This window comes from Phalacrocorax carbo, chromosome 4, assembly GCF_963921805.1.
Source record: "Phalacrocorax carbo chromosome 4, bPhaCar2.1, whole genome shotgun sequence".
In the NCBI taxonomy this organism is placed as follows: Eukaryota; Metazoa; Chordata; class Aves; order Suliformes; family Phalacrocoracidae; genus Phalacrocorax; species Phalacrocorax carbo.
In genome coordinates, this window is record NC_087516.1 from 60,183,028 (window position 1) to 60,210,668 (window position 27,641).

The following is a 27,641-nucleotide window of genomic DNA, read 5'->3' on the forward strand; positions in this document are numbered from 1 at the left end:
GTAGAGGATTTCCTGAGATGTCAGTTTGCTTGCCAAAGGGCCAACAAGCCTCCTAGCATACTGTATTAACACTAGTCAGATAGGGCTAACAAAGGACACAGGAAACAGGATAGCTAGGAAAAGTTAGACGGAGAAAGTACTCTGCAGTCACTTTAAGGAGGTGCTTTTCTCTAACTTAATCAGAGGAACTTAGGTTATCTAGTATTGTATTTAAAAAGTATATAAAAAAAGAAAACCAACAAGCCTGTCCTCTTTCTAGAATCTGTATATAAAGCAGAGACAGATATCCAAGAAGGAAGGCTGCCTATGATTATGATGCATTTCTCCAACTGGACACAGTATGTGTACTGAATTTGATAGACTGATCTAATCCTACAGCTAATAGGCTAACCTCTCAGTGCACAGTAAACTGTTATGAGGAACTCAAACATATGTTCAGCTTCCTGTAGCGTTTAAAAAATCCCAACATACTTGCATGTGGGAGGTCAAACTTTTTGCTTAGCACATGTAGATGTTTACTATAGCTGTGTAGACTAAAATATACAGCGCCCAAATTATTGTCAGACCTAAAAAACACGTGTTTCCACAACTGCCACACCGTGGCCAATCCTATACTGCCGTTTATGAAAACGGCTACAGCACTTACCGCTGTGGAGTTGGAGGCCTTTAAAGCACATGCTACAATCTGGCTTTCTTACATGGGAAGACACTGAAGAATGGTTATGAAGAAGTCCACCAAGGCAGTGCTACTCATAGAAGTTTTGAGAACTAGGAAATTGCTGGAGAAATTGAACAACTTCTACTACAAGTTTTATTTCTCTTTTTTCACAGTTTTACCATTGGCATTTAGATTCAAATATTTCCTATTTAAGAGAAATAACAAGTGATGCAGTAATCACTACAAAAAAGACATTGGGAGAGTCTGGATCTTGCAGTTCTAACACACTCCTGGTAGCCAGGTGTGACTATGGCCAAGGACAGCCTATCAATAGCTCAAAGATAATTTGATTAAGTTGAACATGTAGGGCCTTAATAACTCTGATTAGCTGCAGGAACTACAAGTTGACTACTTCACTGTGGAAACAGAAAAGCAATTACCTTTTATTTCAGCAGTCCTTCTCCTACATTCAGGCTTTGAATCAATTTCACCTATCACAAGAACCTCTGAATTATTTTTAACACAAATACTTTCCTAGAACTGCCAGAACCTATCAAGGCTGGCATGCTTAGAAGACCAAGAAACCTGATCTGGAGTTTTAATTGTTTCAATAATTACCAATTTATTTTTATATATAAAAAAAAAAAAGGTAGCAATGTAGAATACAGCAATATTTTCTGGTTCCACACACGCAGGTTGTGAACATTCCAAGCAATGTGTACATTTTGGAAGGAGACTAGACAAGAGAGTTGACCAAAATGTTACTGAACACGGGAAGATTTTTAAAAAAGGTTAAAAATTAGAAATCAATAGTGTCTTCTTAATATTGCTTTCATTACTGAAGACTGAAAAAACACTTGACTTTACAGATAGGATTAAAAAATGGGGCAGGGGAAAAGAAAAAAAGGCTGCTACAACACTGCCATACAGTAAAAAAAAAAATCATACTTCAATATTTGCATACTTGATAGCAGCATTCTCCCACTGAACCATGTAAAACTACAGAAACAAAACATCAAAGCAAAAAAAAGGCAGTTATCCATCAGTATTCAAAAACCTAGAATGAAGTCACTAAGTAGATGGACACTTACTGAGAATTAATCAATATCTACATTCTTAGCTATTTCCCATACTGCTCCAATAGAAACGCCAAGTTGAGGGTCAGCTTTGCGCATTTTATTTTTGGCCGATTTGAGTTTTTCCAGTTCATAGTTCACTGCATGCTTGGAATAGAGAGGGTCATTATAAATCCTTCTACACAACGAACTTTAAGTAGACAGCTGAAAATAAAATGTACTACTTGTAAACACACAAAAAAATACAAGCTTTTTTTGTTTCAAGTGAGCACTGGTTCCAGATAGATTATCTTCGGTATCTACCTCTTTCACCTCTGTCTCTGTCCCGGTCACAAATCCTCTCTCTCTCCCTTTCCCGATCACGGCCTCTGTCACGTTCTCTGTCTCTTCTGTTATCTCTAGGACGGTCCCGTTCCCGCTCTCGGTCCCTCTCCCGAGGCCTGCTTCTCCGACCGCTGACAACTGCTTGTGTGCGGCGAAGAAAATCGTCTACTCTCATGTCGTAGTCATGCTGTGATGAAAGGACAGCTCTGTTTGTTTTCTTTCCCAGATTAAAACCCCCTCCCTTCCCTTATCCATAGGATTGGCCATTACTCTTGGGAAAGCCCAGTATTAAAAAAACCTAAAACCAAAAACACCAAAACAAACAAACAAAAACAGTCCAGCATCCATAAGTATGTTTCTTCTTTCATCTTCAGGGCAGCACGTCTGTGCTTCCACTGTCCAGAAGCTGGGGTTCAAGTGCCAGATATCACCAAGAGACCTGAAAGCTAAGTGGCCTTAAAAGCCATCTAATAGAAGTTATTTAACAATCTGCCCTGTGTTTTGATGTGCCTGTAAGAAGTTATAAAACAGAAACTTTTCTGCTGATAAAGTAGTTCGTTGTGCACGAGCACAAGCAATGTTACAGGCATGTCCTTATTCAAACTGGGCTTCAGCATGGAAAAACCAGAGCTAGAGAGCTGGAAGCCATTTTAAGCACATATCTCAGTTTAAGAGTATGTTCTGAGAATTTTACACTTCTACATCACCTGGGAGAGAGAGGCTTTTCAAGGATGCTCAAAGTCTCTAGTTAATCTAGATAACTGATCTTTCCAAGGGAAACTCATACAGGTCTTACAAATGCAGTTTATCAAAGTCAGCAAATCTCAGGTTAGGCTACATCTGTACCCCAAATTCCTACCATTCCTACTCTGGCCTGCAGACTCGTGCTCCCCTCTGTCTCTGTGGACACTTACTACTCGTTTGTCTCTGTATCTTGCTTCATGTGGTACAGGATGATGTCCTGAGTACGGAGGGTGAGCTTGAGGTGGAGGTGCATGGTGCTGATAGTAAGGGTGGTGTGGTGGCTGCTCCATACCTGGATAGGGTGGCTACAAGAAAGTTACAGGAAGTTTGTTGAGTGTTTCAAAATAGAGGAATGCACACAAGGCTGAGTGCTGGGAATTAAAAGCAGAGGTTACTTTCATTCAGATGGAAAACGTGACATCTAAATATATCCGATCACAGCCTCCTAACTGAATGGCAAACTATTTTTCATTAAGTCGGCATGCTTTACTGCTTCTCTACCATTGCTTCTTCAGAAGTTTGGCCAACACCCTCCCCAAACCCCAAACATGTCTTCTTTCCGTATCTGCCTCAAAGTGATACTGTACCTAAAAATTCTGCTACTTAAATGTGTTGGTTTTTTTTTTAATCTGTGCATATGGAACGCGAATTTTATCCAAACCAGTGAGCTCTTACAGAACAAGTCTTTTCAGTGCCATTCCTTATGAATATATTCCTATTTTAATTGAACATTACTCTGCAAGACAAATTATTTGAGAAAAGGCCAGCAATTTTTTTTTTTAAACAAGACATCTCTTGGCTATTCTCTTCCATTTCTTCCATCAGTAAGGCCTTTCTTTCCCGTACTACCGAAGCACTTTTGCTTGCATCGTTGTCACAAAGGAAGTAGGTGGAAGTGCTGGATTTTAGGATGACTACTTGGACAGCATGCAGAATGGGGGAGAGGGGGAGAAAAAAAAAACCCAAAACCCCAACAAACAAACAAAAAAACCCAAGGGAGTTTCTGGAGGCTTAGCTGTGTTTGAGAAACCATTTTCCTCCCATTGTGACAACTTTGCTCACTTCCTTCAGTTACAACAAACCAGAGGTGTGTTTCAGCTGAGAAAAATGAGAGACTATAGTAGCACCTCTATATCTGGCACTGCCTTTTGCTCATTCACAGTACCCTCATTACAGTTATCCAAAACTCAGGACTCTCAGGGCCAGAATTACTAAATGTAACCAAAATAACTAGTTATAATGACTATTCCTCCCGATACGATGGCAAAACCACAGCTGTACAAGTGAACTATCAGTTAATTTCCGTGTATGTAGCTGTAGATACATGTACTTATACATATGCTCATCTGACTGGGAAAAAAGTGCATTTCAGTGGAGGCTGCAATACAGTAAGACTTATTTTGATTATGGTGTGCAGTACACTCTGCTACTTTCCTGCATGCTTCACTGCCAGAGCCAAAAGCAAGCCACTGCGCAACACTAGAGCATGCCAGCCCATTCCATGAGCCTCTGCAGCAAGTCCACCTCTTTGATGTATTTGCTGTTTGAGAGGAAGCCAATTACTATCAATATTCAGCAGAATACAAAATTTCAGCACGCTCTCTTGTGTAGCCCAAAGGAGGGCTCTGCTATTACCTCAGAGCTTTTAGTTTCTTCCAGGTTGAAACCAAACTAGATTCCTGCTGCCATACTGCTTACTAGAATGCTGGACTATTGCTGAGAGCTAAGTAAATTACAAAATAGTTGATGTAAAAAATTTCTCCCCTAAAGATTTTATAGTTACAGAAAAGATATATTTTAGGAAACGGGAAGAGTTGAGCATACATCAAATATGCTAGGCTCCTCGAGAGGGGAACAAAAAAAGAAAAAAGCCATATTCTACAGAGAAAAATGGAATTCAACAAGACACAAACCATTCCTTGCCATGGTGGTGGTGGTCCCATGTTGTGGAATTCCCTCACGTAATCATTGTAGGACTAAAATGAAAGACAGTAATATTAACACTTGTGATGAGCGTTCTTTGGAAGCGCTGAAAGCTGAATATACAAAGTTCCCCAAAAGTCTGCATGCACCAACTTACCCCATTTAAAAATACATCTCGCCGAACTCCTGAAAATCGTCTGTTGGGAATAAAAATTTGTAGAACTAAATCCAATTTATCCATACAGACAAGTTACCAGGGCATAAAATGAATAACATGAACACACCTTACCTGTCTACTTCGGGATATCTGGGATCCTTTATATACCCTGTTCAAACATCAAGCAGCATTAATTCAATTTACCATCTCATGATAACAGCCTTAAAAAAATACACTCATTAGAAACTGTCCTTTCATTTTGTGCCAGCTATGAAGTTGTGTCTACCTGCCATTACCCTTGCTTTCAGAATAACTCTCAAAAATTGACAACTTCTTGCAGACGGTACAGAAAAGCAGTATAATGTAGTAACCAAAAAACTATCAGATATACCCATAGGAACTTGCACATAGTACAAACAAATATGCAAGGGGGTATCTGGCAAATAAGGACTTGAATGTTAGCCAAAGAAATTGGGAATGCCCACAAGTTTTAAGAGTTCTGCCCCACCGCAGTCAGCACATGTCTGTTACTACTTATTAACTGTGTATTCAGTAGGCTGTGTTCATCGGGGCAACTCTTAAAGCTGATTTTCTAATAGGTTTTGGATACAATGTAAAAACAACCTAAAACCATCTGGAAAATCCCCACAGGGCAAAGAATTGTTACAGCTGCAGTAAATCCCAGGAAGTAAACATTAAAGAGCTCAGTAAAATGGTGCAAACCACCAGGTGTGCTTATGCTAATAAAATAATGCTTCAGAGATTAATTATTTTTAAAAATTTTGTTCTGTACTCTAAACAATGGTCTTGGAAACCCAGGGAGCAGCAACAACACTCTTTTTGCATCAAAGATGACCGGCTTTGCAGTCAAGCTGGGCAGATAAAGGCAGATTCTTAAAAAAGGTTTAGAAATCTGCTACTGAAGTAATGGAATACATATTTCTAATAGCAGTGAAGCAAGATTTGGTAGATTAAAAGTGACATTTTCTTAATAATTGCTTTCTGAAGAAAAAAAAATCTACAATATTACTAGTGTTGTTGTTGCATTACCACTGCAAACATTTCTTTCCGGAGTACAACAAAATTCCTTTCTCAAACTCATTATTAGACCCTCTTGTAAAATGCAGTGAAACTTCCCCCACCCTTTCTCATGTCAAGCTTGTAAAAAAAATTCTCTCTGAAAACATAAACCAAATGTCTACTATCATCTCTAAACATAGGCTACCAGTCAGGCAGTCTCAGCTGACTTTCCCAGTTGGAAATTTCTGATAAACATTTGACATTGCACTGACAAGCAGGTCAGACCAATTCTTGTGCCAGGCAGGCATTTCAACTACTCCTATTAACAGAGCACTTGAGTGGATCATTCAGAACAGCGAACACAATTCTGAGGCTCTTAGAAGGGCTCAGCCTAGATTAACTCAGCTCTCTCTCAAACCAGTGAAACAGTGTCACTGACATCTGTGAGAGGTGGGTTAAACCAGCAGGCAGTGCTTGGGACAAGTCACATTTTTATATCCCAGTCCTATCAATATTTTACTTTTGAATTAAATAAGGATACACTAAAAGAGAAAACAGTTGTGAATTGGTGCACACAAATCTCCACAGTAAGATATTAACCTGGTCTTTGGTGAAACTCAGGGGGATAGTCAATCCTTGGTTTCTTTCTGCTGTTATGAATATCATAATCTTCTGGTCGACGCCTACACAAATTAGATATCAGAGATTAAACAAGGTTGCTTGGACCATTCGTCACAGCAGAATACCTCACAGGAATGGCTTGAGCTGCCCAGAATCTCAATTTACTCATTCTGAATTCCATTTGCTTCAAAACGTTCTACAGCTTTAAATTTGAACTCAAACAATCAGGAAGCACAGTCTGATTAAATACTCTCTACTGTTACTTTCTGGCTACTGGAGCTTTGGTAGTTAAGGAAGGAACTCTACCCAACTGTACCTTTGTACCAAACAAAGGGTAATAAATTTGTCTAAAACAAACTCAGACTTAGGCTTTAACATTACACTTTCCACATTACATTTTGAAACAACCTATTGGTTAACAAAATAATTTACAGAACTAAATACAGTGAAAATAGATGGCAAAATGTATCATTACAGTCAGAAGGCATGGACATTGCTGTATTCGCTAGCTATGGGGCAAAGAATTTTATAAAAGGTCTAATTCCATAACATTTATAAATAAAACTGTGCATACTTTGTGAAATTGCTTTTTTCACTGTAGCTTTTCTAGCTAGGTAGGCCAACGATATTATTTCTAACAACTTCTGTTCTAAGCAGCTTCCCAGCAATGCATAGTGCCTTTTACAAAAGTTTAAAAACACTTAAGCTTCCTAATAATTGAAGCTGGGGCTCCTTTCTATACAAACGGCTCTTTTATCAAAGAGACAATATTATCTTTAAGAACTTCCTCTCAGGGAGGAAGTTTGATTATAAAACAGTTACATTCCAGTTGCTGTTATGTTTAATAAAGAACTGAAACCTGGCTGCTAATTTTGCTCCATCAAGGTACATCAACATTAATGGGTGACTCCAGCATTAACAAAACAGTGTTTCTAAACACAAAGCAGCTACAAATCCATTCCCCTTCCCCCCACCCCAGCAATATAATTCCTTATATCAACACAATAAATTAACACTTTCTTAAATCACTTAATTACTGTGCAACTTGCTCTCTGAGTAACAAGCTCATGTAGCTTTTAGTTTTATAAAGAGTCATTTCTCCTCCCCCTTCCCAACCTCTGTCTTTAAAGCCCACCATACCCAGTTACTAAGCTTTTTAAAATGAAAGCAGATTCTTTACTATGAGCAAAAAGCCCAAAAACCAAAGCAGTTGCATCTACAGCAAAATCAGATCAAGGAAAATAAAAGCTGGTGTAAAGAATAAACATACCGCTTTCTTGTAGTTTTGAGAGTGCATTTACGACCGGTATAAAATATGATAGAAACAGTTCATATAGTAGTCCAACTACTGACTTTAAGCTGTAAGCCACATACATAAATGGAGGCCCTGGCAGGCTTGAGAAGGTGTGGTGGTGTTATATGTATAGTTTGCAGTCCATTGCAAAACCTTCACTTGTATATACTTTATTGCACTGGAAATCTCTTAGCTTAACTTCAAAAGCCATCTTGGTGTTCAGTCCTTTAAAGCCAAAAATAGGGGGGCGCTGCCAGGTTTCCTCCTACCTACTCGTTACAGTGTCCTTTTTTTAAGCTCAAGGAAATGGGGACTCTTGTTGGGTATCTGTACCTACCACAGGATGTTTCCACAAAGAGGAAACTTAACCAAAGGTTTCAGCCCAAACCATACATCAGTCTGTATGCAAAGTGGCTACACGGGGAAAAGGTGTTTGGCAGAAGGGCTAATATCAGTTCTTTGCAAAGACTTCTCCAATTCTGTAACAAGTTATACCCCCTTTTTTTCTGGAAAATGATGTTAAGTTCATAAAGCAGTGATCAATAACCATGTCGATCCTCTAAAAATACTTTAAGTCCACAGGTACTGCCAGCATCTGGAAAGGTTGTATATACAGACACAGCAACAGCCATTCTTTTTGGTTTGTTGCCGGGTCTCCAAGGGCCACTTGATCCCTTTTGGAAAGAACCTACTGTTTTCAGAAGCTCAGCAAGATGTGTGAATTCAGTGGTTACATGTTAGAGAATATTTGGCAATGGGGTTAACACATCACGGTGACACAATTTGAAACAGTCCCAATAATGCTCCTCTTGAATATCAAAATAACTTAAATATTTTATCCTCAAAATGAGGCGGCATCTTCTGCAAAATTCTAAGTGATCCTTATAAAAGTCCCATATTTGATAAGGCTTATCCAGAGACACACCTGAAAGAAAAGGCTTTTACAAGATATTAACACATTTTTGGCATATAAATATTTCCTTCTCTCCATCTAGCCTGCTCATAATCAAGCCAAGCTTACCCAAGGCTAGCATTACACGTTGCATTATCTCAATAAGTGATCTAGTCTAAACTAGACAGCACTTTAAGAGCTTTTTTTCTGCAAAAGCAAAGATCCCCATTTTCCTCTTGAAAAATGACAGACCGGGGAACCATGTGAAATCCTCAATGAAGCCACAAACTTGTCCATGCAGCTTGATTTGAGGATTTTCTCTCTTCTTTATCGCAGGGAAAGCTTTGACGAATCACATTCCTCCATCACGTTATTCTGATACATGTGCCTATTATCAGTCCAAAGAACGTTTCTAACCTTCCCACGTCCCGAACAGGGTCTCGACGGGATGGGCGTCCTCTTGATCGGGGTTGTGAGTGCATTCTTCTCTTGTGCCTCATTTTATGAATGACTTGATACAAGTCAATACTTTCATCAGGAGGGAAGAGAAGACAAAGTTGGGTTCCACATTCCGGCTCAATTTCCTAGAATTAGTTAGAAGTTCAGTAGTGGTTTATAAACTAAAGATATTAAACTCTCCCAAACACATTGACAACATAAATTTTAAAAAAAAGACACTTTGAAGAGATTTCAGTATCACTAGAGACAGCAAAATTCACTTACATTACCTTTCACTCTTTAGGCACTACTTAGAATTTTCATAAAATAGTCCAACACTTGGGGCAACCATATCTTCCCATGAGACATACAGGCCACATCATTGTTTTGCTACAAAATCAGAGGACTGTTTTTCATCACAAAGAAAATGATAATCTATTACAGAGAGAAAAGCAACACAGGTAGGAAAAAATATCCATCCCAGCTTCACATATAAAGCCATGGTCTGACGAAGTTGACCATTACCACTCAAAAGTGAGTTCTTCAGTGTATGATAGACAGTGTATGATAGATCCATGAAAATACCAGCTCAACGCTTAATAGCAGTCTAAACAAACAAATTGTGTGTTCAGGATTATTAGGAAAGGAACACAGAATGAGAAAGTTATTATTACCACACCGCAAGTCCATGCACCTTAAATACCAGGTGCAGTTCTGACCCCTTCATCTCAAAAAACAGAGGGACAGTAGAAATGGAAAAGCTTCAAAGCAGGGCACCAAGGATAACTGAACAAGCGCAACAATTCCTACATGCCGTGACTGAGCAGGTCAGGTCACTCCAGCCTAGAGTAAAAAGGGGAATATGTAGGGTATGGGGGACAAGATGGATACAATGGGAGAGATCAACTTGTTGACTCCCTCTTCCAGTACAAGAACTCGGGGCCATCAAATGAAGCTAGCCAGAGCCAGGTGTAAATCAATCCAAAAGAGTGCTTCTTCAACCTCGTGACTAGCAGGCCTGCAGAACGCCTTCCCAAAGGATGTCGTAAATGCAAGAAGCTCAGTGTGCATGTCCTCAGAAGAGAAATCCATTCAGGGTTACACAAAACGTAAATGGATAAATGACAACCACTTCAGGAAATAACTCAAGTTGAAAAGCAGGGAGAGCAAGCATCAAACAATGCCTGACCAGTACCTAACAGTACAGCAGCCATTTTATGAAAAAAGATGAAACCCACGTCTGGATTGCAACTCTACAGTGAAGTGGACAAAACAAAAAAAATTTATTTCCTCGACCATTTAACAGAAACAAAGTTAACTGAAACCCCCCTTTTTTTTAAGTTCACCCTAAATTAAAAGCAAGACCAAAAATATTATTTTACTTGTGCTATCCAACAAAGCGAATGTGTCTATGGGCAAAATAATGCAGAGAGCCTACATTTTCCATACAGTATGGGGACTATCCAACTCCCATCTTGCCTTAAGAAAGCAGAACCTGCTGTTTCAGTCAAGGCTGAGTTACTTGATGACAGCAGCAACATACCTGCACTCTGGTATGTCTGTCAAGACAAAGAGCCACCCCACTCAAAATTTACTTAGCATATACTTTATAATGGTAGAATCTGTGCCCCAAGCAATACAGTATATTAAAAAAAATGCAATGCGGAACACAGCTGGAAACACCAGAACTTGTTCTTAAAAACTAATGCTATGTAAGTTTGCACACCATACAATGCAAAGCATGTAACATTTCAAACCTGAAGTATCACATAGTTTTGTAGCATCAAACACTGCTTAGCACAAAGATGACAAGAGAATTGGCACTATATTGTTTTCTGTTTCCTTCTTCTGCAACATTAGAACTAAGCTGAGTGCCTTTGTCACAGTACTCTTCTGCAAGTAACAAATGATCTAAAAAAGATTCCAAATCTTCTGTAAATACAAAGCTGAAAGCAAGGACTAGATGATGTGGGTTATAAAAAAAAAAATAGATTAACAAACCTGTCCATCACGTCCAATCTTTACTGGCTTATGTTCGTTCCAAGGATTGGTCAGGTGAGCAGACTTAGTGAACGGCAATTCACGCCTAAACATGCAAGAAGCATCAATTATAGTTTTGCCTCTGTTTTTCATTAAAAAAATTAAAATGCATACAGCAGGACATTACACATGAAATAATCCTGTTACCCTTTGCATTCTCAGGTCTCTGAACGAACATATTAGTACATATTAAGTATTAGTAACCAAAAATTTCACTTTGACTTATTCCAATATTAACTAGCATAGTCCACACTATGACAGGCTATGTTCTTAAAGAAATTCTTTTTGGTCTTTGTACAATATTGAGATCATGCTTGCTTATTATTTCACCATCTGAATATGCTGAACAGCCTCTCTGCAAGGTGGTAGCTTTGTTACCTACTGATATAAATCCCTGAGCCTCTGACCTGACTTTGAAGCTAGAACTGCTTTGAGCTGGAGGCGGGAGTCAGTAACTTCCAGAGGACCTTTCCAACCTAGGTTCTTCTCTAATTCAAAGTCTCACCTTCCCTGTATTTAGTCTTTCTGGCAGACCAAAGTGCCTGTACAACCATGCAAAGTATCTCACAGGACTGATATAGCTCTTTTTTTTAAGAGGTTTCAAACCTTTTCTCTAAGACATACTCAGTTAAATGAATGAACATACTGCTCACAACCTATACATTAAGCAAAATGTCTGTAGTATTTCATATCTTATTTCACAGCAGTAGTATCTTCTTTGTTCAGTCAGATGCCAAGATGTCAGATGAAGAGAGATCTGTCCTTACAGGATTTTTTTCCCTTTTATACAAAACTGTCTATTCAAGTGAGCTGCTGTTTTTACTCAAAGACCTTAGAATACAGTTTTCTGGTTTCAGTACAAGAGATCAGTGAAGGAACATAACCAGGTATTAAAAAACTCTAAACTAATTAATTGTTTACATTAAAAAACAAAATTTCTATAGTGCATGTCAGGTACAGACCGGAATCCCAAGCTCAGTAACATGGAGGCATGGATTTGGGAGATTGGAGGACAGATCTCTGGTTGAATTGAGTTTTCAAAAGGATGCTGCCAGCACTCAAGTGAGTAGTACAGAGAAATGGTATTATAATGCCTTGTTACTAAAGGGCAACAAAAACAGACAATTATTTACCTGCAAATCCAGTCAATTTTAAAGACACCTCCCAACATTTTTGCATTCATTCCTGCAGGCAGCACCCAGTGTATAGGTGATCCTCCATGATGGGACTCTGAAGACAGTCTTGCAAATCCTAGAGGATTTCACATGAATTGTAACAAAGACAGAACAGAAAAGCTACTGCACATAAAAGTCACTTTCACTTACCTTGATAATAGCTCACTTTCCCTTACCTTGGAATTTGCCACTCTCTCTTACAGAAAATATCAAAATAACACTCCTCGCTGATCTAAATGCAGCATTAAGCTTCTTTTCATTCACTGGAAGTGTCGACCATACTCCCTAAAACAAAAACAACCCCCACCCCACCACCAAAATATGAGAGTTCATCTCAAGTGGCTTAGCTAACAGAAATACATAGTGCAGATGAGGAAAACAAAAACCAGCTAGCGGAAAGAGAAAGGTATTGCTGTATTCAGTTGCTTCAGAAAATACTTTCAGCCTGCCCCATGATAAAACTTTTAACACATTGGCTTTTCAATCTTTTTTTGAGCACTGCAGATGTGTTTATACCATCTGTAAGGTTTCACTTGTAATTATGATAGATTCTAAAGGCAAATATTTTCTTATATTCTTAATGTACGTTTTAAGTGACTTTGGGAGTTCATACATTATATAATACACACAAATTATAAAAAAGCAGCATCATATATAGTGAAAGGTGGGCAGGCAGACTTCAGTAACCTTCTTAGTATGACAGATATGAGGATGACAGCTTGCAGACTTTAAAACTTTTTTAGCGAAGGGCCAGAAATGTGGAAGACCCAGACCAACATTTTAAATTGGCAAGACAACTCAAACCAGTTTGTTCAGCTCCTACATCCCCACCCACCAATTCCTACCTTTTCCCTTTCACCAGCCATTGTGTAGCCATGCATAATAAAATCCAATTTGTTTTAAGGTATCAACTGAGCTGAGCTACAGAATACCAGTTTTGCTGTATTACATTTCAGCGAGATCAGCTCCCCAGACCCTTCTCTGGGCAAACTCAGAGGAGAAGCTTATGCTGATTTAATATGTTCAAACTTCAGCCTTAGAATATCATCTAGGATCTACCACAGAAAACGTTCCTCACCTTCCTTTTTTATTGAATATACATTCTCATGTCCTACTCTGTGCTCAGATTAGTGCTTGCCTGATACTGACAATTCCTTAGAGTCACTAGAGAACTATTTGGGGTTTTTTAATCAGCCTTCAGTTAGCTTTACGCTGCATGTGAAGCCCTGCTGTGAACTAGAACAACTTATCACACCGGCACCACAAAAACCAGTTTCATGAAAGTGCAGTGACAAAGCACTAATACCTATACGCTGAGACACAAAGCATCCACTCCAACAACTTTTGGAACAAGGATACTGCTGCAGCCAAGTGTGGATGAGGCACAAAAAGGATATACTCCTGTAACGAGCTAAAGCAAACACCAGTCTGAATGGTGTTCACTGCACAGATCAGACCCAAAGCTGGTGACAAGCATGTCCCGGAATGTTAATATTGATTTAATAGTTTTAATGCTATTCTGTTTCAGAAAACCTTCATTGATAGAATCACCTATTCTGTGTGTAATATATAACAACAAATAACTATTTTCTCTACAAGCTGTTCCAAATAACACATGCTAATACAAAACCACCAGAGTGGCCTAGTGCCATTCCTCAGCACCCAGAGTCCAGTGCACTGGAATCCCTCCCAAGGAACTCCTTTACACCAGCACTGCCAGGCATACATTTCTGCAATAAGGCTTCAAATCCCTGAATCAACTGGAAAAAATACTTTTATAGCATTAGATGAAAGCCAAAACAACCTTCTGAATCTCCTCATAGTACAGCGATATGAACACAGGTGTTGATGAAAGGGAGAAAATACCATCACAGCATTCCCAATGGAGGTTGGCTTAGGATGTTATCAAACAGACTTTGAGGACCCTTTTTAACCCTACTCGTAGCAAGATAAATGACTGATGGTCTAGAAACTCTTCAGGGTTACAGTAGAAGCAGAATAACTACCCTGGAAGAATCAAGGAGCAGAGGCTTTCATCCTCGCCTCTACCAAGATCTGAGTGATAAATGAATGCATCAATGTATGTATGCTTTTCTAGAGTAAGGTGGGTGGTGCGTTTTAAAATAGACAAAGCGATGAATTTGAAGACAATTCAACATACCTTTGCTTTAGCAAGCGACACATTTTCATGGTTATTACTCTTGATGAGAAAGAATCTTGCATCTTGGAGAATGTATTTAAGTTTACTTGTTTGGTCTGAAAAAACAAAGAGTCAAATAAGCTGAACTGCAAATATTTACAGTTGTCAAAAGTGTTGCTTTGAGTGTAAATAGTTGTTTGTTTCCTTCAAAATATACCGTACCCCACCCAGTTCCTACCTATGTGTTATCACAGTCAACCACCCAACTTGAAACTTGAAGCGTAAGCTGCAGAGCACAAAATGCCAGGGAAAACCAAATCAAAACTAAAACTTAGATATTCAGGTGAAGAAAAAAATAAAAAAAAATCAGCATGATTCAGTGATGTTCCGATATACAGGACTTATTTCCTTGCTTAAGAATCTTTAGATAAATACTGGGTAACATTCGTATCAGCACGAGTCATCCAATAGAGAATGCTGAAATGTTCCTCTTTTCAGATGTAAGCACTTCATTTTTCACTTTGCCACCCCTGCAAGCAGCAAAGCAATTGAACTTTTTGCATATTGCTCTCAACACATGCAAAAGCAAGTCAAGATTCATTTGTTATGCTCAGAACAATTATGCACTCAAACTGATTTATATCGGAACATTACTACTTACAGATAATTCAATGAACAGAGACAATGGCTTGCTATGGGGCATGCATTAAAAATTCAAATTTAAATGATACCTTTTTGGACAGCACGAACGGAAGATGATAATTTCTCATGCTTCTTTTCTGAACCTGTGTTTAGCCAAAGTACATTTGTTCAGATTGAGCCTTAATAGAGATAATATACAATTTCTACAGCCTTGTCACATACAATTTTCATTCATGACAAATTACGCTTTCTGGCGCGCACCCACACACACAAAAAATACTATTCAATGTGCACGAGTGTTTTGTTTTGGTTTTTTTGGTTTTGTTTTTGGGTTGTTTAGTTTGAGTTTGTTTTTTTTAAAATAGTATTTGAGCAATTTCCTACTCAGAAAACTAGTCACTGAATCATCATCTTCCAAGTTAAAAAAAAAAAAAAAGTGAAAATTCCACTTAAGCAACAGAATAGCATTAAAGTAACAAGAAAGCCTACTTCCACCCAAAGGTATCCACACACAACATGCCAGAAGTCAATACCAAATTATACAAAGCTACGTACCCCATAAATCTCTACAGCCAGTTACATTTATTTTAGATTACACATTAGGATTTGATGCAAGTCAGGACGACAAGCAATAAAAAGAAAGGATACCTGCATATGATTCTGATGCAGAACTTCCACTTCTGTCAAAAACAATTGGAGAGATACCTCTAGCTCTCTTCCTCTCCTTCTTTTTCTCATCTAAAAAAAGCCCATATCAAATAAAAGCAATACTTTAAACATCGAGTGGTAGGCAAAATTGAGATAAAAAGTACTGAGACAGGAAAAAACATCTGAAATAGTAAGGTTAGCATTTGGCTTGCACATGAAGATTGTGGTCGCTGCCCCAAAACTATCACACACAGAAGAAGCAAAAGCTTTTCATTCACAGGAGGAAGACAAACACCACAAATCTAGTAATTCTGTGCAAAGTTCAGAGACAGAATTTTATCTCCTAGGTGTTTTAGTAAGGGTGGTTTTGCTCTTCTCTCCAGCCTTCAGTCAAATTTGCAACACAGCACAAACTGTGTTGTGATAGTTGTATGGGCTCATTTGCTCAGAGCTCAACAAAATGGCAAGAGGTATGAAAACAAAACACTGTGGCACACAGACAATTATCTCCACTATTAAAAGTGTCACGTTATACTACAGAACTTTTTAGAACAGTTGTTGCAGCTTCACTTGTCTTTAGGTTAGACCTTTCTGTTCTCTAATTCCAAAGAGCAGAGCTGAGCCAAAAAAGGCATTATGTTAAGCAGGATGACCACCTATGGAGACTTCAGACAAGGAAGATACACAAGTGGAATCTTAAAGGGATTACAAGCCGCTTTCTTTAAAAAAAAAAAACAAAAACCAAAAACACACCAAAAAACCCCACAGCCAAAACCAAAGTTATTTACATCATTAACACTTCATGTCTGTAGGCTAGGATCAGTTTTAATACACAACTGTGAAGCACATGTTCTAGTTTCCACTTAAAACATTTCTCTAAATTTGCTCTAATAGCTAATCATTTAATCTTAGGTTTAGATTTCCTATGCTGAAGGCAGCCACTATTTAACATTCAACTATCTAGATGAATACAGAACAGCTCAATACCAACTTAAAATGGATCATATAGGAAACTAAGCCATTAGATACTTCAGAAAATACTAATTCTCATGTTTCAAAGCATTGTATAGCAAGGCCAAAGCGATCAAGGACACTATGAATCCTCAGCATGGTAACCCTGATATCTACGAGTTTTGGTGTAAGGAAATACCACTTCCAGTACATTTTTTCCTTACCTATAGCATTTAATAATTAACATCTTACTGACCTGGACTACTAAGGCTTACTTTTGACATAGCTAGCATGTGGTTATTTTTAAAAGCAGCCAAACTTTCAATGGCAAGGTATTTCAGACAGGCATGCTATATGTTACCTACCTGATGCATCCGAACCAGTTCCAGATCTGACTGACCCATCTGTGAAAGAGGCAGATTCAGAATCAGAATCGCTGGCTTCACTTCTTGTGTCATAGTCGTTTCCTTCCTTCTGATCTCTCTCATCCTGTTCATACTCTTCTTCATCCTCCTCCCCATCTTCTTCCACCTCTTCGTCCTCTTCCCCTTCATCATCTTCCTCTTCTTCCATTCCTTCCTCATCGTTCTCTGTATTGCCTTGTTCAGAGGAACCACTGCTGCCAGTCTCATGATCTGAACAATATTCCTCAGAGTTCACCTCTTCTTTAGAGGAATGGCTGGATCTGCTTGGTCTTCTATCCACATCATGCCTGATTCTCTGATGTTTAAAGAAAAAGTGAATCAGCAGTCATACAACATTGTCAGGATGCACACACAGTCCTAAGAGAATGTGCCTTATAAAGGTCTCATATAATTGCTTTATTTATAAGGCAGCAAGAATATTTAATACCTCTGAACCATCTGGTGTAGAAGACTTCGCCCTTCTGTCAATATCCCTCTTCCTCATACAAGTTTTTTCTGGTGGTCCTTTGTAAGGCTCCCTGGAACTGCTTGACATGCGTGTCTTTCGATCACCGTCTGGGCGCTTGTTTCTATCAGACCTCTGATACTCCTCATTCTTGTATTCTGATACTGGTTTTCCTTTTGTACTCACTATTCTCTTGTTATTGCTAACTGATGAACTAGGAGGTTTTGGCATCATCTGCCTCGATGAATGCACAAGTTTTTGTCTCTTGCTTTCAGCATTTTCCATCCTCTCAGTTTTTCTTTTTGACCCTTAAATAGAAAGAGATATCAAGTTCAATGTTATTTTGCACATCAAACAAAAAAACCGTGCAGAGGTACCTGCTTTCTCTACTTTGGGTAATCCCCCTGCTGCAGTCATAGGTAGCATCTTCCAGCTGAGGCTTTGCAACAACACTCAAAACTGCTCATTAGGAACCGCTCATGATCTAAAACATTTATTTTACTTTAAAAGAACAACCTTTAGGCTTTGGTAGGTATTTTCTAAATTTTATATATGAGAATTCTAAATTAAATGCTTATGGGACTGGCCTAAAGCCAAATTAAGAACTGAGTTGGAACCAGACTTTGGGACCCCCTTGCTCCATCTTCATTTCACTTCATTGAAGCAAACAGGACAGTCATTTTCTAACAGCAAATGAATTAACAACAAGCCAGACTTAGCAATTGCTTTTGAGACAACAGGAAACCTAGTTAACAATTTGCTTGGAAGGGCACATGAAAAATCAGATGGCCATGAAATAAAGTCTTCTGGAACTCCTTCACTCTTTGAATCAGGCTATAAGAGCTGCTACTTCAAAGACCTTTAACCCTAATAAGAAAGACAGTTTTTACTATTTACCTTCCTGGAGGACATCCACTACCAAAGTCACCTACCCTTTTTCTCACTTTTATCTTGCTCGCTGTCCGGGTTATACAACTCATCATCTTGGTCAGGAGCATCAGTCAAAATGTCATCCAGAACATTCAGTTCACCATCTGGGGGGTGGGGGGGGTGGGGGGGGAAGGGGGGAAGGTAAAAACAAGTATCAAAAGTCTGGATATATAAACTACAGTAGAATTAGTATTTACAAACTTGAACATTTCCTTTAAGGTTACAGGTTTGCCACAAGGCAAAAATTAACATCATCTTGATTTATTTCCATAATCTCAGTTGGAAGGATCAAGCAAAGCCAATAAAAGAATTAAAATATGTCATAGGATACATGTAGGCCTCTGAATAAGGTCTAAGTTGGCTCCTCATGTCACACAAGCTTTGCAGGAAAGCTGACCTACAAATGAAAGCTTAACAAAAAAGCCTGTACAAAATTTGAGAAAAAGGAGACTGGGAGATAGTCTGACTGCCATAAGTGAAAAGGAGGGACTTCTCTCAAAAGCCTGAGGAACTTGCACCTTAAACTATCTCCACTCCTCCCCTGCTATTTTTTTGTTGTTGCTGTGTTCGGAGGGTGAATTTTGTGGTTCACTTAAAAAAGGGAAAAAAATGCAACAGAGCAAGTTAACAAGAAGAACGTAAGCTAGGTCACCCCACTGAAGAAGGGGATAGTAGTACTTATTTGCTGCATAATTAATTCTGAGCTGCTCTGAAAAAAACCCACTACAACTAATTCACCTTGATCAAAAGGGCAAAAGTTTAAGAAAATTCAAGATAGAAGCAGCAAATGACCACAATTGGTCACACAACTTTTAAAATTTGTCACTGTTTCCAACTCTGTTTCACTTTGCCTGAAACCAAAGAGGATATACGGAGATTCTGGTAGAAGAGGGATTAATCAGCTTTAAGACAGCAGATCTATACTCCAAGCATTATAAAACTAAGAGGGAACTAAGCCTAAGCATGCAAAAGGAAAAATAATAGAAAAGCTATTGATTTTGGAATCTCATTTTTTCTCCTAAACTCTGGAATTCTTAGCTCTTTCCACTTTACATTAGTATGATTGATTCTGTTTTCCGTGTTCAGGAAAAGAAAAGCAGAGCAACCTCCAAAGATTCAGCTAGTTGACATTATCTGTAGAAGAGGCACTGTACAACATTATAAAGCTGCAAGTAAGGACTCCTGTACTGGATGAAATTGGGGTAAGGCAGCAAAGGAAGTCCTCCAGAGGCAACTTGCCTATCTCAAAATCTTGAGCTGCGCCACAAGAGAAGTTTTACAGCTTGATATTAAAAAAGCCAACACAACCCACACCAGAAAAAAGTTAATAATTGTATCTCTACTATATACTCTTAAAACTAAAGTCAGCATGCGTTCTAGCTTTCCTGCTGGCATGTCTCCACATTTCCCGTGGTAAGGGAATGCAGAAGTGGTCCCTGAACTGCAGAATTGCTGTAGCTGATGCAAGGGAAGCAGCAGAAAGGTGGATCAAGCTTTTCCCTGGCAGTTTAGAGTTAGAGGACATTTGAATGTAACTTGAAGCTGCATCGGTATTCTCTTTGGGAATAGCTCTTTACGTGTGTAGATACCTATATATGCACAGCAAATATATCTTGACAAGATATGTAAGTCAGATTCACAGCTCTGCAACTGCTAAACATGGGCTGCAATTTCCTGGCTTGCATTCTGCTTCCCCACAGAAGACTAGGCAAGTTCAGAGCACCAGATTTTTTCACTGGAGACTGATGAAAAAGAGGTGCACTAGGATTAGAATATTAAACATATCACCCATCTCAGATCACACATGTTGAATCTTAGCTTTGTTTGCCTTTTGGGGAGGCAACAGGATACTTGAGCAAACTACATTTAACCTAACTACTGCAGTAGCATTCAGAGGTGCTAAAAGACTCACATATCAGCTAGTTCGGAAATAAATGAGCAGATAATGAAAATTTAATGGAATAAGCAAGTCTGACACATACTCTTTGATAAATCTCTTCTGGGTTAGGTGGGCCTGATTTATAGCTGGAACCTTAAACTAATATGCAAAAGACAGGAGCAGGATGAGTTCCCCCCTCTTCTGTAGGCACATCTATCTGATTTATTTAAAAATAAATCTCCAGATTTGTTTAGCAGCTGGTTGATGCAAAGAAGGCAACCTGAACACACAGTTGCTGTCTCTTACTTGCATTGGGTATACTGCTGCTGCTCAGCTGACTTCCACAAGATGATTCCATTCACTGAACTGTCACTGTTAGTGTTCAACCTGATGAGCTAAATTACCTCAGACAGTTCAAGATAAGCTTCAGGAAAAGCACAAAAAAAAGAAAAGAAAAATGCTAGAGGACAGATTTCTTATAGTTCATCATTGCTGAAGGGTCCAAATGAGTCCTTTTCATAACAGACACTCTCAACTGGGATCTGCAACTCATCTTTTGCTGAATCTAGGGTGCGTTAGATCCTTCCATGAACAAATTTAACTCACCTGAAACAGCAGGAAAGTAACCTGGGGAGGCCATTTTTCTTCTGGTGGCCATGAGCGTTAGATCTATTCAAGGAAGGGTCCAAGCAAAATCTGATTTGGCAAACAGAGGAGATAAGACCAGGCGATTTCAAAAGGGCATGTGAGATTTACTTCCACTTTTTTAAAGCAGTGAAACAGCATTTCTCTTCCAAAATGAGCATAAAAACAATGTTACTTTTACAGCAGAAATATGTTCAGTTACAAATAAATGTGCATTAACACCTGCTATTCAGTCAGAATCATCCCTCTCACAGGACAGAAAATGAAAAGCAAATTAAAATACAAAACATAAGAACATTTCTGTCTGCTATCATGACTTGACCACTATCAGTAATTAAAAAAAAAAAAAGAAAACCCCCAAAGAATAAAAAAATTTAAGCCCATCTGGATAAGTGATTATATGAGTAGAAATTTATAGATGACAGCAGTAAATTTCGATTTGCTTACTATAGTAAACATTTTGATTTCACTGCTCATCCACAGTGGCAGCTCACATCTGTTTCAACACAGCAAATAATTTGACTGATCAGTTCCTCCAAAAAATCTAGTGGGAATCTTCTGTGTGGTTTAATTTCACAATAAATATTAGAGTCGGCAAACTTTCACCGCTCTGACAAAAGACATTTTGTGGATATCTATCATGCAAAAAACTTTACACGAAGTGTATTCCATAGAAATCCAAAACAACATAAACCAAGCCACAATACCACAGTGATCCAATACCTTTATTATAACACTGCTAATATCTGCACTAGCCACCAAATAGCAATTTTCTATATCTGAACTTTGTTTTTACTTCTTAAATGGACCATTTTGTGAGGACTGACTCATATAAACTCACAGGCAGCATGCGGATCACTTCAGCTTCCGTGTATAGTGATGGGCAGTTATAACACAGTTGTGAATATCACCCTGGAAACGTTCAATTCCTTTAATTCGAATTTATTTACCCACAGTGCCCAGAACGCAGAAAACCGAACAAAACCCACCAAAATAACATTCCAACGTCAGCTTCTACTCGGTAAAGTAACTACGTCTCTCGACAGAAAATCCTGCAAAAAATACGCCTAGGGATCCAAGCAGAAATAAATAAAAAGCAGGTACTTTCTGCGAGAAGATAACCGGCAGTAACTCGCTGCCAATAACGTTAAACTTACGGCCCATGAACTTACTCCTACTGCCGCTGCTCAAGTCACCTTGCCCTGAGCCCGCCGCCTCCGCGGCTCCACATCAGGGCACGATGGCCCTCCAGCACCCCGGGGCGCCACAGGGAGCACTTCCCCACACCCCACGTCTAAAGGCCAGGAAAATCGTCCTCGAAGAGGACCCGCCGCCCCTCAGCTCTCCTCAGAGGTCGGTCTCCCTCAGTGAAGGCCCGGCACCAGCAACCAAGCGGGCCCCGGGAAGACGGGATGACTCAGGCGGGGGCGAGCACCCACCCGAGCCATCCCCACTCCCCAGGGCCCAGCCATCGCACCCACCCCGACCACCGGGTACCTTTTTCCTCCCGGCTATCAGCCGCCATCCCGCCGCCGCGACGCGTCGAGCGCCTAAGATGGAGGCTCCCCCTTCCTGCACGTAACGATTCCCTCTTCCCAGAATGCACCGCTTTGTTTACGCTCCGCGCGTCACAGGACGCCGCGGGCGAAGGGGGCCGGGGAGAGAACGGGACACGCATGCGCATTGAGAAGGGGCGGGGCGCGGATGCACCTATAAAGGTGTCCGCGCGGCGCTCTCGCGCGCATGCGTACTGCTGGGCCCCGGAGGAGAAGCCCGCCATTTTTGTCTGTTGGCGGTGTAACATAGCAGGTGTCCCGTGTTACCGCGCGGTGGGTTCATTTCAGAGCGCGACCCTGAGCCCTTTCCTCTCCTGGGGAGAAGAACTGTAGGGAAGAAAAGAGGTTTCTTCCCTTAAAGCGACGGAAGCTGAGGGGAAGCTCCCATCTCTCGGTGTTCCTGTGCTGTTGTGACAGCTATGTGAGGTGTTGGAGGTCTGGCTGTGGGTCTTGAGTGGGGCAAAGTAACCACAGCCTTCCCCAGTGTTAGGTATTGCTGTTCCCTGGCCTTCCTTTTGCTTTTTTTTTTTCCCCTCAACCAAAATTGTTTTTTCTTGATCTTGGTGATGTTCAACTTGTTTTGTAATGTATCTATTCCAATATGAAATAAGTATGCTTCGTCAATCCAAATCATTTTTTGAAAGAAATTTGGGATTGGGGCATGCTTCTTTCCTACCACAACCAAGGTGAAAATGTATCACTTCATCTTAGTTACCCTTTCAGGCAGCTTGTGAAGAGGCCTGGCCATTTGAGTGGCCTTCAGTAGTTTATTAGGGCTGCGTGTAACTTGCAGTTATCAAATAAAAGCTTGTTTTGTCCATTATGGTATTTTAAACCCTATCAGCTGGTGTAGCACTGTAGCTGTTAAAAAGAAATAAAAAAAAAACAGGTAGAGCTTTTTTTATCTGGAGTAGATGAACAGCAAGGTGATTAATGCTGTCGACTGATAATTCTTGTTTTAAGGCTGCAGATATTAGTTACAGTAGCCGAATGGGTGCAGCCAGTCAAATCAATGCCTCAGATTCCTCCCTCCAGAACAACGCAGTTCTAGGATGCTTCACTTGTGATAGTCAGCATGTTTGCCTGCACTTGCAGAGTGGACAGGTTAGTAAAAATGTCACCACAGTAGCTGTTGGTTAGCTTGAGGAAGCACCTTTCCTTTCCAGTGATGAAGACTGTGGTGTGCAAAAGACACTTTATAGGACTGGTTGGTGTTGTTCATCTTGCTTCAAAACTGTGAAGATAAAAGCATCCTCTGAGCAGTTGAAATATTTCTGCAGAGAGGTGGTAGAAGTTGGGATTCTGTGAAGAGGTGAAAATGATGAGATGATTGTGAAGCTTACAGAGAGGGATAAAGGTACCTGTTCTTCAACTTTTTATTGACTTCTTTATCTAAGGTTATTGTTACTGCTGTAGTGCTAGAACTGATCCAGCATTTTCTCAGTCCACGAGTCTTTGGAGTTTTGTTTGTTAAATATGCAGGACTTGACACTAGTAGTTTACTGGCACTTAATGTCTTGATTCTGTAGTCAGACTGAAGCAGTTCTTGTGTGTCTGCGTTCCCGTCATGTCAGTTGGGTAAGCTGCTTGTGGACTGGACTTTCAGCGACTGCCATACACACAGGAAGTTTGTTTAGCATGCATTATTTATAAGCAGTACTTGCATTCTCTAATTTTACTAGAAATTACTTTGTGGTATTACTTCACTGGGTGTTCTGTTACTGATCAAAAAAAAAGTTGTCCATCTGCATGTAATCCACTAGATGGTGTCGTTAACATGAGTTAAATAGGAGGGCGCTTAAATGGAGCTGCAGTTCATGCCCGTTCCTGTGCTTATTAAACCTGCAGGGGCCCCAAGGTAGCTTCAAAGCCAAGCGCGGCCCTTTTGGTGGGTTTCATGCCTTTCACGTGGCACAAAGTTCAAATACTGGTAGCGTGAGTCTAACACCTTTACTGCAGTATGTTTTGGGAGCAGGGAGGAAGTCCGCAAGTGAGGATAGCTGCTGATGCTTTTCTAAGGGGTGTAGTGACTCTAGATAGACTAAACCATCTCCAGAGGCCCCTCCCAACCTTAATTATTCTTCTCTTCTGTTATTGATGGGCTCTTGTTGAAGAATTATAGGGTAAGAGAGATGTAAGTGCAACAAAGCGGCTGGTAGCCATAGCTTCCCTCAGAGATTACAATATAGCAAATCCCAGTGGCAAGGAGAGGGGAAAAAGGGTGCTAAGCTTGCTAGTGGGTTTCCTTTTAGCTCTTGCTGTGCCAGAGGTTTGATAGATACACTTTTATTTTAAAAGACAGATAATTGCTTTGCCCAAACTTGTTTTAAAAGGAATGTTGAAGAATTCCCTTCCTGTCTGCAAGAACACCTTTCAGAACCTGGTTACAACAGCTGCTTAGAAGTTCTCCCTTTAAAATGGTCTGTATAACATCCTAGCATTAGCCCATTTGTCCATGTTTTTTGTGCAAGTGACTGCTGGTGGGCATTCTCTGAAGACTGTGTATTAGAGATGGGCCACTGTTGAGGGATGGCTAGGGTGACTGAGAATAATAGAGACAAGATTTGGGCCTGCTTTTATGTCCAGGTCTTCTGCTGTCTATCGGGGGACTGAGTGGGGATGGTTGCTCACTGCTCAAGAGGTATTTTTTTAAAAATTATTTCTTTGTAGGCCTCTTGCAGTCTGTGTAACTTGGAACAGGGGAGAACTAAGATGAGGTGGGGATATTGTGAAATAGGTTAGTTTATCTAAGTTAGATTAAAATGCAAAATCCACTGATGCAGAATTTGTCTTCCAGATCTGAGGACAGGACTTGTAACTGCTCCTTCTCTTTCCAAAAGGCAGACTTTTATGATGCAAATCAGCGGGGAGCCATTCATGTAGCTGGTTATACCATTCATCCTGGTATGTAAGTCTCTACTGCTACACCCATGTGTTCAGCTGGTGTTACTATGAGTGTGATTCCCTCAAGGTCTGATACCTTTCAGAAGGTATGCACGCTAACCCTTGTCATCTGCTTATAACCCTGCAACAGAAAGGTATAAGTTACAGAAAAACTTTCCTCTACCTTGCTCTAATCTGCTTATGCCTAAAAGCCTTTCTGAAGCTACCCTGTGATTCCTGAAAGTATTTTGGCTCTGTCAGCCCATGGAAGATGTTTACAATACAAAAACCAAAAATTGTGATTTTTCTTTTTTCTTTAGAGAAAGCTGCAGAGAGTGTTGGCAAACACTTGTTGGCCTAGATACCCATAAAGTATTATATGTATCTGATTTCATTCTGATTTGTACTTTAAGCTGCAGGAGGTGCTAGTGCAGAAGTATAACTTCTGTGTGCCTTTTGTTCCTGTGCCTGGGTGCATTGGCAGTAACGTTCTTCCTGTTTACAAGGTAATTACTGTATTCTGGACTGAGCATGTGTCAAGGCCAGGTACTTCAGGCCGCTGAGTTTAGTGGCTCAGGGAGTTACTGCTGTGTAAACAGGAAACTCCCTATAGGTATTACTCAAAAATATATTTCTAATTAGTAAGTTAATAAGATTGAGCAGGGAAAAGAAAAATAGGGGAAACTTAAGTTCTTGGAAACCAACAAGTTTCTCCCATCTTCCAAAAGATACAGGTTTGGCTGCTTTTTCCCGTCGTTGTTACTGTCTGTGTTCGGCAGTTTTCTTTCCCTCCTCCCTCTTTTCCCCTTAGGTAATATGATTCTCATGCTGATAGTGTTAAGGGTGATAGTTATTTGTTTGCACTGGGTTTCAAGGAGGGTGAGATTCTTCTGAATAAATAAAACATGAGAAAAGCTTTTTGGAAGTGCTTGTTGTGCGACAGACTGACCCTGGAGAGTTGCATTGTCACTTCAGTGACAAGCAAGTTAGGACAAAGCTGAGTTTGTTGGGTGGTCCCATTGATTCTGGTTTTGCAGAGGGACCTGAAGAATCTGCATTTCATAATCATTGCTGCTATTTTCCATTGTTTGAGTGCTTCCACTTTAGAGAGTAGACTATTTTTCTGTCACTTGCCTTTTCAAATCCCCTAAAGTAAGGTTAGATGATATAGCTGAGGCGGTCAGTGTATTTCTGCTGCGGGATGTGGTGACCCTCTCTTCTATCTTTCCTGTCCCTTGCCCTCAGTTGTGTTGCCCCCAGTTCTCATAGTTACCACTGACCTGATTTAAATTGCTAATCTGAAAGAAAACAGTTTAATTTTTCTTTCCTGGATAGCTTTCCAGAAAGTGAATTGAAATGGCTTTTCAAGAGGCAGGATGAACACAGAGAAAAGGCAACTGTCCCCTTTTGGTAGCAGTGAGTAATGTTTAGATGAATTCAGTTCAGCTGCTACTTGGTACAGCTTTGTGGCTTTTCTAGGTCAGTCCCCTACTGAATGAGGAGGTGGCAGCATCTTGCATTTGGTGCGTATATTGATCCCAGACCAAAATGAACTATTATTTTATTTGCTGCAGGAGAGTGGTCTACAGTGGTTATGGCTAGAGGAAAGGAAACACAAGGCCTACTGTAGATCACCGGCATGAAAGTGCTGCTTGGCTGAGCTAGACCTTGCCTGGAGATGGCAGGATTTGTTCTGGGTGATATTTTGGGTGGTAAATTTTTGCTCCTTGTGCTGTGTCTGTTTTCCTGGGAAACGAGAGGGTATAAGGCTGCAGTTAGTGTCATCCCTGAGATGTATTTCTCAGATCTGTTTTTGACATTTGCAGTTGCTTGGCCTGAGTTCAGCTGGGCATTTACAGACCTGTGAGAGCTCCTGCCTGAGCCTTATAGAAGCCACGAGGTCCAAACCAGATACTTGAAGTTAAGCATGGCCTTATGCTCCTTCCTGAATCATGATACAGTTAGTTCTTTATTGCCAATACACTAGGAGCTCAGCTTATTTAGTGTGCTGCACTGAAGGGGTGAGGAATGCATTTGGTATTCTCTACTCACTCCCCTCTGTCTGACATGATTTATAGTTGCTGAAAAGTACAGCTCTCTCTTAGTTGTCACCTCACTGGAAGTGTATGAACAAT

General features: G+C 40.0%; 1 protein-coding gene across 7 annotated transcripts; it reads right to left on the bottom strand.

Moving 5' to 3' along the window:
• Positions 1-1,254: 1,254 nt before the first annotated feature.
• On the bottom strand, positions 1,255-22,712 carry YTHDC1 (YTH N6-methyladenosine RNA binding protein C1). Of its 7 annotated transcripts, XM_064450156.1 has the most exons (19): positions 22,565-22,682; positions 22,057-22,134; positions 21,029-21,118; positions 18,546-18,647; positions 17,596-17,921; positions 17,109-17,463; positions 15,793-15,882; positions 15,234-15,287; positions 14,524-14,618; positions 12,539-12,647; positions 12,321-12,438; positions 11,149-11,233; positions 9,127-9,293; positions 6,503-6,585; positions 5,015-5,051; positions 4,883-4,922; positions 4,716-4,778; positions 2,973-3,107; positions 1,255-2,245 (listed from the first exon to the last, which is right to left on the bottom strand). In XM_064450156.1, exons 3-19 carry the CDS (start codon positions 21,078-21,080, stop codon positions 2,021-2,023), a joined length of 2,136 nt encoding a protein of 711 aa, XP_064306226.1. In that variant the 5' UTR covers positions 21,081-21,118; positions 22,057-22,134; positions 22,565-22,682; the 3' UTR covers positions 1,255-2,020. The 7 variants fall into 7 exon arrangements, with proteins under 7 accessions (XP_064306226.1, XP_064306225.1, XP_064306227.1 ...); XM_064450155.1 differs by lacking the exon at positions 22,057-22,134 and having other exon boundaries at positions 22,565-22,712; XM_064450157.1 differs by lacking the exons at positions 22,057-22,134; positions 22,565-22,682 and adding an exon at positions 21,909-21,931.
• Between the last annotated feature and the right edge of the window lie 4,929 nt (positions 22,713-27,641).